This window comes from Balaenoptera ricei, chromosome 20 (genome assembly GCF_028023285.1).
Source record: "Balaenoptera ricei isolate mBalRic1 chromosome 20, mBalRic1.hap2, whole genome shotgun sequence".
NCBI classification, from domain to species: Eukaryota; Metazoa; Chordata; class Mammalia; order Artiodactyla; family Balaenopteridae; genus Balaenoptera; species Balaenoptera ricei.
Window position 1 is genome coordinate 43,369,358 of NC_082658.1, and position 10,646 is coordinate 43,380,003.

Consider the following 10,646-nt stretch of genomic DNA (forward strand, 5'->3'; position numbering starts at 1 on the left):
ACAAGTCTGTACCAGTTCCAGAAAACAGCATGGGCAAAAGCACTTGGAAGAACTAAGAAATAGCCAGAAAGATTTGATCTTAAAGTGAGAGGAGTGGCTGGAGAGGTAAGGCTGAGTGGACCATTATAAGGAGTCTGATTTTTTCCTGCCTGTAATGGGAGCCATTGTAGGGTTTTAGGACAGAAAGTAACAGACGAGATTTTTTGGTTTGAAACGTCACTCTGGTTGCTGTGTGGAGAACGCACAGGAGGAGGCAGGGTCGAGACAGGGAGGCAAGTGAAGAGGCTATTGCAGGGACCACGGTGACTCAGAGCGGAGTGTGGCAGTGGAGATGGAAAGAAGAGATTCTAGATAGGTTCATGAGGCAGCACTGGCAGAGCCTGAGACTCCCTGGATGCAGGGGGGAGAGAGAGCGAGAAAGAGAGAGAGAGAGAGAGGAGCTGACAGGGAGATCCCAGGTTTCCGGTAAGAGCGCTCCTGGTCCGACTCTGCTTTAGTTCCTCATCTGTAACATGGGGTGAAAAGAGTCGTGAGGATTAAATGAGTTACGTATGTAAAGCACTTAGAACAATGCCTGATACATTGCTATCGTTATCATTATCATTATTATTATTGTTATTGCTCTACACTGTTGAAAACTGTAGGAATTTTTTGCTTCTGTACGCATCAAGTATTATTAATTTATTTGATCCATTTGAGACCAGGCGCGGCGCGGCGCGACACTTCCCCTCCGCAACACCAGAGGGCGATGTGGCGGATTGCAGCACCGCTGGGCCACGGGGGTGGCGCTCCGTCCCGCCGGAGTTCTCACCTCCACGTGGGGACGCAGGATGGCGGCGGTGGCGGCGGCGGTGGCGGCGGTGGCGGCGGTGGGTGGGCCTGAGTGGGGGCGGGGGCGCCGCGGCTGGGCGCTCGGGCCGGGGTCCCCGAGGCCGGAGGGAGGCGGAAGTGGGGGCCCTTCGGTCCGGGCGGCGTGCATGACGCCCGCCGCGCTTGTCCGCACAGGATGAGGCGGCGACGCGCGACGTGCAGCGACTGCTAGTGCAGTTCCAGGATGAAGGCGGGCAGCTGCTGGGCTCCCCGTTCGACGTGCCCGTGGACATCACCCCGGACAAGCTGCAGCTCGTGTGCAACGCGCTGCTGGCCCAGGTGAGCGGCGGGCCCGGCGGCCCAGCGTCTTCTCCGCCGGGCGCGGGGCGGGCGGCGCTGCCCTGGTTGGGGACGCAGGGGATCAGGAGACCGAAGGTCTCGGGTACATCCCCACCACTCTCCCACAGGGGTGATAACAACCCGGCGGTGCCGTCTGCCTTGGGGAGGGTCGGAAGATGTGATCAGTGTGAGAGCGCTTTACGCGCCCACCATCGGGAGTTCACCTGCGGAGAGAGACCGCGTTTTGAAAGCATTGGGTGCATCGTAACAGTGATTCCTTGTCACAGCTCCTCATTATATTCCCATTGTCATTAATATCCCCATTTTACAGTGTTGCCTGGGATCATTCAATTCTTTGTATGGCGCTGCGCAGTAGGTGGTAGATTGGGAGTTGGAAGCCAAGTGTCAGATTCAAAACTCATGCTCTCCTAAGCCGGTGTTTATCAGAATGCTGCCCTCTGTTGAGGGGTGGGAGGCTGTTTAAAAATGCAATACCTGGACCCCACCCAAGACTTGCTACACCAGACCCTGGGGTGAAGCAGAGAGTCTGCCTTTTTTCAGTCAGCTTCTTGGATGCTTCTTACACATTATGCAGCATGGTCTGGTGGTTTAGAAAACGCTGCATAATGCTATATACTAACCCTAATGCTGGACTTTAGTTTTCTTTCTGAAGAAACTGAATTAGGCATCAGCAATAGGACGTTGCGCTAATCACTTAGTTGCTCTGAGCCTCAGTTTTTTTCATCTGTCAGTATTAATGCCTACTTCCCAGGGTGGTTGTGAGATTCAGATAAAGGATTTTGAAGTGGTGTGTAAGTGTCTTGCAGTCACTCTTCAAGGATTAAAAAGTTCCTGCTGAATGGGGAATGATGGGGGTAACCCAAGCAGGGTGGCTTGAAAAGTAGGAAGCGTTGCCTGCTCACAGCTCACGGAGGGTGGGGGTCCCTGGTGGAGGCGGCCTTGCCCATCCTTTGATGGGGGCGGGGGGGTTCTCTTTGCTGTTGTCCTCCAGGAGGATCCCCTGCCACTGGCTTTCTATGTCCATGATGCCGAGATCACCTCCTCCCTGGGGAGGACGCTGGAGTCACAGGCGGTCGAGACAGAGAAGGTCCTTGACATCGTCTACCAGCCACAGGCTATCTTCAGGGTTCGTGCTGTGACCCGCTGCACCAGCTCCTTGGAGGGTCACAGCGAGGCAGTCATTTCTGTGGCCTTCAGCCCTACAGGAAAGTAAGGACAGCTGCAGAGTCATGGAGGAGAGAGTGGGTGCAGCTGCTGGCGGGGGTGGGGGGACCCCCAAGTTATGCTCAATGGGGCCTCCAGCTGCCTACCATAGACCCAAGCTCTGGGCTCAGGTTGCAAGTAAGGGACTTCCCCGGTGGAGTTTGGTCCCTGAAGGTCAAGGATACCTGCCTTGGAAGAGCCCTTCCTGGACTTGACCTCAGGAGATCTGAGCTGCAAGCTCACCTCTGTCCCTTCTTAGCCATGTGACCTGGGCAAATCATTTAACCTCTCTCTGAGATAGTTGTTCACCTGAGAAATAGGGTTTATTTGCTTCTCACAATCCTATGAGGATAATAAGAAGCTTTAAATCTGGTTATGACTGTGGCCATTCCTTTTAGAAAGGACAAGGAGAGAAATGGCCTCCTGGAGTCTTCTCCCAGATGGCATCGGTGTTATATTTCTCCTTCTCAGAAGAGAAAATTCCAGTCCCAGATTCTGTTCCCAGAAGATGATTGACTAGGCAGCAGGAATGTACATGTGCAGTGTTTCCGGTGGGCCCCACCCCTTGTCCTCACTGCAGAGGTCAGGTGGCCTCTCTTCTTCCCCAGGTACCTGGCCAGTGGCTCTGGAGACACTACTGTGCGCTTCTGGGATCTCAGCACTGAGACACCACATTTCACGTGCCAGGGTCAGTACCCACTTACCCACTTAGGGGGTTTTAACGCAGTGGCGGGGGGCTGATTCACTCAGCTCTTTAGTTCCTGAGGAGGCCCAGAGCACATTCCAGCCCCTTGACATCCAGTTAGTGGCTGCCTGTTCCTAGGTAGAGACCTTACCCTTGAGCCCCGCCAGCCACTTACAAACAAGCAGAGACTGGACGGAAGAGTCAGCGTGGGGCTGTGGGCAGGGGCTAACTGCCTGGTAGCAAGGAGAACCAGGCTTAAATCCAGTCTCTGCCCTAGTGGTTCTCAGACTTGAACGTGCATCAGAATCACCTGGAGGGCTTGTTAAAATATAGATTTCTGGGTCCCACCCCCAGAATTTTGTCTCCTTAGGTCTGGGGTGTGACCTGAAATTTGCGTTTCAAGTTCCCAGGCATTGCTGATGCTGCTGGCCTGGGGACCTCACACTAGCTGGGTGACCTTGTAGGTAGGCCTTGCTTCCTTTCTAAGCTTCGGTTTTCTCATCTGGAGAATGGGGATGATACTTCTTGCTTTGCCCCATGCTCTAGAGCTATCATGAGAATTGTAGGACTGATGTGTGTGAAAGAACTTTGTATCACGTAGCACATGAGGAACTACTAGAAAGTGGCAGTGTTATCTGTGAGGCGAGATGCACGGCCCTAGCACTTGGGAAGGATTCTCCCTTTGCCTAGGAAGCCTCATCTCTTCTGTTCGATCGTCCATTTATTCAGCAGCTAGCTAAGGAGTTTCTGCAGCGTGCCAAGCATTGCTAGGCAACGGGGATAAAGACAGGTGTCCCCCTTTCTCCCCCATTGCTTTCTTAGGACACAGACACTGGGTCCTTAGCATATCCTGGTCCCCAGACGGCAAGAAGCTGGCTTCAGGCTGCAAGAATGGCCAGGTAGATGGGGGTCAGGGTAATTAGGCAGGGATTCTGGGGCTCCCTTCCTGCGAGATGGGTCAGAATCAGGTTCTGGGGTCTTCTGGGAGGGATGAGTGGGGGCGATGGCCGGGGGACCCTTGGTGGGACCAGGGGAAGGGTGGGGAGGGTTATTTTCGATGAGCTGCTGTCCTTCAGATTCTCCTATGGGACCCAAGCACAGGGAAGCAAGTGGGCAGGACCCTTGCCGGCCACAGCAAGTGGATCACAGCCCTGAGCTGGGAGCCCCTCCATGCGTGAGTGACACTGACAGCTGGGTGAATGAGGAGCCAGGGCTTCAAAGCCGTAGCCCTCCCCTGCTTGGTGCAGAGGAGTCTTATGTGAGGGGACAAGGTAGACAGTCTGACCGGCAGTGACAGCATGGCAGGCAATGGGGAAGGTCTTCTGCACCTGTGTTGCGCGGGTGGGGCGGGGGGAGGGCGGTGGTGCTCATCACGGGGCCTGAGAGCCACCTTGCAGCGCAGCCAGATCTTGGGTTCAGGAAGCTGTCGAGACATTATCCCTGGTCTTCGCGCTGGGGATCGGAAGACAGGCGTTGCCAGGTCAGAAGTGAGGGCACGTCTCCCTTTCTTTCCAGCAACCCCGAGTGCCGCTACGTGGCCAGCAGCTCCAAGGACGGCAGCGTGCGGGTCTGGGACACGGCTGTGGGCCGCTGTGAGCGCATCCTCACTGGGCACACGCAGTCAGTCACCTGTCTCCGGTGGGGAGGGGACGGGCTTCTCTACTCCGCCTCCCAGGACCGCACCATCAAAGTCTGGAGGGCTCATGATGTAAGAGCTGGGAGAGGCCCGGAACCAGCCTGGGGAAATCTTGGTCCAGGGAGGTTGACCACTGTTTCCTGGGTGGTTGGGGAAGTGCTTCGGGAACGGGGGTCCTATGGTTTGGTGCTGCGTTATAGCGGAGGTTCCAGGACCCCTTAGCATGGTCAGGCTCTGGAAATTTCCTGCTGGAGGAAGCCTATTTAGGTTTCTCGAACCTGCCGTATCCCAAACTTTTTTGACTAGAGCCCTTTTTTGTGACATTTCCCTTCTGTGAAACATATTTCCAGAAACAGTGCTCTGGGCTGGTACCCTTATTTTACAAATGAGGAGAGACTTGAGCCCAGAGGGGTGATTTGATTCAGATCACAGTGAATGAGGGCCCTGCTTCGGAGTCCCACAGTGCCCATCTTCTGGGGCTGATCTGGGGGTGCGCGTTCCCGGGGTGGGGTGCTCTGTGTGTGTCTGACCTGCCTCCCTTCGCCCTAGGGCGTGCTGTGCCGGACTCTGCAAGGCCATGGCCACTGGGTGAACACCATGGCCCTGAGCACCGACTACGCCCTGCGCACGGGGGCCTTTGACCCAGCCGAGGCCTCAGTTAACGCCCAGGACCTCCGAGGGTCCTGTGAGTGAGCGGGAGGAGGAAGGGAAGGAGCCAGTTCTCAAGCTTAACATGCGAGAGGCGGACCTAGGCTGGGGAGGGTACTTGCTCTTTGTGTTGGATTTTCTCATCAGCCTTGTTCCTTCTCTCCTTCGATACCTGGACACAGTGCAGGAGTTAAAAGAGAGAGCTCTGAGCCGCTACAATCTCGTGCGGGTGAGTATCTGCCAGCACCGCCAGCTCTACACACTTCTTCTCCTCGTCCCCAAGATACTGCAGACGCTCAGGCCCTTCTCCCTCCTAGCCCCAGCTCAGACCGTACCTTTTCCGGAAAGTTGTTCCTGATAATCCTAGTTTACAATCCTAAAAACCATAATGTGCTGGGGATCATTTTATTTCATTTTGTTTTGTTTGCTTATCTGTTTATTTGCAATCCTCAGGTACCTCTCTTTTTAAATTTTATGTAGTTTCAGTAACACATTCACATGGTCTAAAGTTCAAAGAAAACAAAAAGGGGAGTTCCCTGGTGGTCCAGTGGTTAGGACTCGGCGCTCTCACTGCCAAGGGCCCGGGGTTCGATCCCTGGTCGGGGAACTAAGATCCTGCATGCTGCATGGCGTGGCCAAAAAAATTTTTTAAAATTTTTTAAATGCAAAGAACACAAAGCAGTAGGGGCCGTTTTAGATGGTGGAAAGTCTCTCATCTCTGTTGCACCTTCATCCATGCTTTCTGGAAGCATCCAGTGCTACCTGTGTCTCGTGTCTCCTTCCACAGACGTCATATATACACATACACGTGTACGTGTACACTACACACAACACAGATACACACGCGTATACAAGCCCACATGTAAAATCCTTCCCCTTTTTAACACACCACTCTGTACCTTGCTTCTTCATGTAATTACACGTCAGAGAAATGGTCCCGTCCCGTGTGCGTGAAGTTTCCCTTCGGGGGAAGTAACCAGCCTCCTTTCTCCAGTCCTGGACCCCGTGCTGGTGTTGAGCAGTCAGTGGTGTGTTCGCTGCCGAGGTCGGGCTCTCCTCTCTGAGACCATGTGTGCTTTGTGCCTCCCCAGGGCCAGGGCCCAGAGAGGCTGGTGTCTGGCTCAGACGACTTCACCCTGTTCCTGTGGTCCCCGGCGGAGGACAAGAAGCCCCTGGCACGGATGACGGGGCACCAGGCCCTCATCAACCAGGTGCTCTTCTCTGCAGACTCGCGCATCATCGCCAGCGCCTCCTTTGACAAGTCCATCAAGCTATGGGATGGCAGGACGGGCAAGTGAGTGGCGGGCGTGGGGAGGGGAGGAGCGATGCTCTTCCTCCGGAACGAGCTTGGCTCTGCCGCTTCCCAGCTGTGTGGCCCTGGCAAGTGTTTGGATTTTCTGAGCCTCTTGTTTCCTCTTCTGAATGTGCAGACCCCCTACCTCTCTGCTTTGTTACAAGGATTAAATGAGGTGGTCTGTTTAGCACCATCACTCAGTGGGCGCTGAAAATGCTAGTTTCTTTCATATCTAGGGAGAGAAATGATCTTAAAGCTGGCCAAGGGAATTCCCTGGCGGTCCAGTGGTTAGGATTCTGTGCTCTCACTGCCAGGGATTCGGTCCCTGGTCGGGGAACTAAGATCCTGGAAGCCGTACGGCATGGCCAAAAAAAAAAAAAAATGCTGGCCAAGGGCCGGGGATGCAGCACAAGTGTAGGTTTGTGGTCCAGTCTTTATCTGGCCCTCCTCAAAGTGAGGCAGTGCATCACCTGGGAGCTTGATGGAAATGCAGAACCTTGGGCCCCATCCCAGACCTTGGGGATCAGATGACCTGCACTTTAAGGTCACCTTTCAAGTCTGAGAAGCACTGGTGTGACGAGGCACAGTGCCCTGGCAGTTAGTTAGGAGGAGAGGCAGAGGCGTGGGCGAGAAAAGGAGCAAGGAAGCCCTTCTTGAGGCCGAAGGGGCACCTATGTGTCAGTCTCCGTGTATTTTCACACCACAGCCCTGTGAAATAGATCATTCAGTTTCTTTTGTTTCCTTTTTGGCTGCGTTGGGTCTTTGTTGCTGCACGCAGGCTTTCTCTAGTTGTGGCGAGCGGGGGCTACTCTTGGTTGCAGTGCACGGGCCTCTCATCGCGGTGGCTTCTCTTGTTGCGGAGCACGGGCTCTAGGCGCGCGGGCTTCAGTAATTGTGGCGCGTGGGCTCAGTAGTTGTGGCTCGCAGGCTCTACAGCTCAGGCTCAGTAGTTGTGGCGCGTGGGCTTAGTTGCTCCGTGTCATGTGGGATCTTCCCAGACCAGGGCTCGAACCCGTGTCCCCTGCATTGGCAGGCAGATTGTTAACCACTGCACCACCAGGGAAGCCCCGGTTTCTTTTTAAGATAAGGAAACTGAGTCTCAGAGAGGCCCAACGACTTGCACCAGCAGACACAGCCAGTCTGTCCCGACCAGGTTCCAGGTGGGCCTGGCCCACTGTTTCTCCATGCCACCTGTCAGCAGGCTCCTGTCGGGGTGGTTGGGGGAGGGTGGGGTCGTGCGGATGGGCTAAGCAGACGGCTGCATTGGATTCCGAGGCTTGCAAAGTTGAGCAGGTATGGAGGCCTGGCAAGAAGCATTCTAGAAGCAACTCATTTGGAGAAGTTTTACAACATCGTAATGACCGGAAAAGATTAAATTGGTCTGGGGCGGGGACCAGACAGTGAGATTTTGTAAAAGTTCCCAGGTAATCCTGACACGCAGCCAAGGTTGAGAACCACCGCTGTGGGCATAGAGGACCCTTCAGGCGTGTTTGAAGATCTCACATCCATCCTCGTCTTCCTTCCCCCGGCCCAGGTACCTGGCCTCCCTGCGTGGCCATGTGGCTGCCGTGTACCAGATTGCGTGGTCGGCCGACAGCCGGCTCTTGGTCAGTGGCAGCAGTGACAGCACACTGAAGGTGTGGGATGTGAAGGCCCAGAAGCTGGTCACAGACCTGCCAGGCCACGCGGATGAGGTACGGCCGACCCTCGTGGGCAAGTGGTTGAGGGGGAATTGAGGCCTGGCCCTCCTCCCGCACCCTCCTCACCGTGCCACCGTCCCCCTCCCCTTCCTCCCTTCAGGTATACGCTGTCGACTGGAGTCCAGATGGCCAGAGAGTGGCAAGTGGTGGAAAGGACAAATGCCTCCGGATGTGAGTTTGGGGGAGGTGGCGGCTCTCCTGCCCTTTGTGACCGTCCCCTGTGGTGTAGAGTTCCAAGGGCTCTCCAGGTGCCCACACCGTCCCGAGACGGTAGCCTCCAGCGTGAGGCGGTAGTTCTTAGCACGCTGGATCTTGGAGTCCTGTGACCTAGTTCAAATCTTTGTTCTGCCTTTCAGTGTGCAGTCGTGGAGAGCTTGGTTCACCTGTCTCCTGGGGCTTACCAGGAGACAGGAGGATCAAAGATAGGTGAATACACTTTGGAACCTGAGGGTTGTGTACTTGCAAAGGATTGCCACTGTTTGTCATTGGACAGCCGTGGTGGGCATCGCAGGGGCCAGGCCCCTGGATGAGGTCCTGGCCGAGGCAGTGGCGGGCGCCTGGCCTAAGTTCAGGTGTCTGGAGCAGGGACAGTAGCCGGGGCCGGGGGAGTAGACCGAGGGGGGACCACAAGCTCTCCCCCTAGTGGGCTCCTGGGATTGTATGGTGCCTCCCTCTCCCGAGGTGGCATCCCCATCCTGCTCCCTCCCTCCCTCCACAGATGGAGGAGATGAGAAATCCCAAGGACCCCCACCTGGACTCAGCCTCTGCCAGCTGCCTGCCCGGATGGAGACCAAAGGCCGGGGTGATGACCTTGAGAATGAGCGTGGCCTGCCGTCCTAGGACAGACCCCAGTGGCGTCCCTCCCCAGAGCAGGAGGTCGAAGGTCGCGGGAGGTTATCACTGAGCTCAGCCCTTGGCCATCACTTGGTAGCTCGCTGGTGCCAGCACGGGGGAGGCCGAGCGTTGACTGGCCCTTACTGCTGCCCCTGCCTCCTTTTCTAAATGCCGTCTATTTAGGGTCAGACCCCAGATTCTGTGACCAAATAAATAACTTATATTTTGTGTGTTTGGGTTATGATTTCTTGTCCCAGGTTCTCAGGGCTTTACTGAGGACTATGCTAGGTCAGCTTGTCTAGCCCCTCCCTCTGGGCTACACCAAAACCATGCTGATCAGGAAGTTGCCTTTCCTCTCTTCCCACCGTGCCTACGAGGGAGAGGCCAGTTGAGGCTGAGGAGATGGGCTGAAGCCCGTATGTTAGTGGCCAGAGGATGACGTAAGGCTGTCTTGTCCATTCTGGTGGCACCAGCCACATGAAGCTGTTTGCATTAACTAGAATTCGGTCCAGTTAGAAATGCAGTTGTCACACTAGCTCAGGGCTACTTACTGATTTGGACAGCACAGGTAGAGGACACTTTGACCATCACAAGGACTTGTGCTGGTCAGTGCTGCTCTGGGGTGCTTTCCTCGGCCTCAGACAGCCCCGCTGGGCTCTCGCAGCACAGAGAGGAGGGCGGCGGCTGTCCCGGAGGGTTCCCTCTAACAGGCCGTGCTGTGGCGGGAGCTCTGGAGGAAGCGGGAGTGGTGTAATGGGGAGGGTGGTTCTCTGCCCCGTGAAGACTCACATAGTGAAGGGAATCCCCACCAGGACATCCTCAAACCTTTGGCCAAGATCTTGCCCTCCATGCGTCTTGCCTCCACTTTCTCTTCCAATACCAAGGTGCATCTACTCAGGTTGACTTCCAAACCATCCTTGTATGGACCACTCGGGGCCACGGCACTTCTGGCATCTTGTTCCTCCTCACCCTCCCCCGCCCCATCTGTGCTGTTAAATCGTCTCCTGGCTGTGGTTCTTGGCTTCCACCTGGCCCGTCTCTGCAGGGGGGCTGCGTGAGGGGCCGAGGGAGGCAGCGGGGTCTGAGGTCCTACTCGGTGCCAGGCACTGTTCTGTTGTGCTCTCACGTGACCCTCACAGTAACCCTACAGCCAAACCTGGAAGGGTCAGACCACGTCCCCATGTTTTTGATGAGGAAATTGAGCCCAAGAAGCTTAAATGGTTTGCCTGTACCCTCACATCCAGGAAGAGACAGAATTAAATCAGACCCTCCCCCCAAAGCTTGTGCACTTTGCATCATGTCCCCCAGAGCTCAAGTCTGAGGCTGACAGTGTGTGGGCTGTTGCTACCTCTGTCCAACATTGCTCTTTTTCCTGGTGTGTGTTTTAATCTTTGAGGACCATCTCCTCCTCCCACGGGGAAAGGGTGTTGTTGTCATCTCATTACCCCGTCCCCTGACCCACCTGGACTCTTGGTC

At 55.5% G+C, this 10,646-nt stretch overlaps 1 protein-coding gene across 2 annotated transcripts; it reads left to right on the plus strand.

The window, feature by feature from the left end:
* The first annotated feature begins 811 nt into the window (after positions 1-811).
* NLE1 (notchless homolog 1) lies at positions 812-9,400 on the plus strand. Of its 2 annotated transcripts, XM_059907188.1 has the most exons (13): positions 812-869; positions 1,006-1,149; positions 2,162-2,379; positions 2,982-3,061; positions 3,881-3,957; positions 4,135-4,232; positions 4,574-4,766; positions 5,244-5,379; positions 5,525-5,571; positions 6,434-6,636; positions 8,171-8,330; positions 8,437-8,507; positions 9,055-9,400. In XM_059907188.1, the coding sequence occupies exons 1-13, from the start codon at positions 831-833 to the stop codon at positions 9,065-9,067; spliced, it is 1,479 nt and encodes a 492-aa protein (XP_059763171.1). In that variant the 5' UTR covers positions 812-830; the 3' UTR covers positions 9,068-9,400. The 2 variants fall into 2 exon arrangements, with proteins under 2 accessions (XP_059763171.1, XP_059763172.1); XM_059907189.1 differs by lacking the exons at positions 812-869; positions 1,006-1,149; positions 2,162-2,379; positions 4,135-4,232 and having other exon boundaries at positions 3,045-3,061.
* The last annotated feature ends 1,246 nt before the right edge of the window (positions 9,401-10,646 follow it).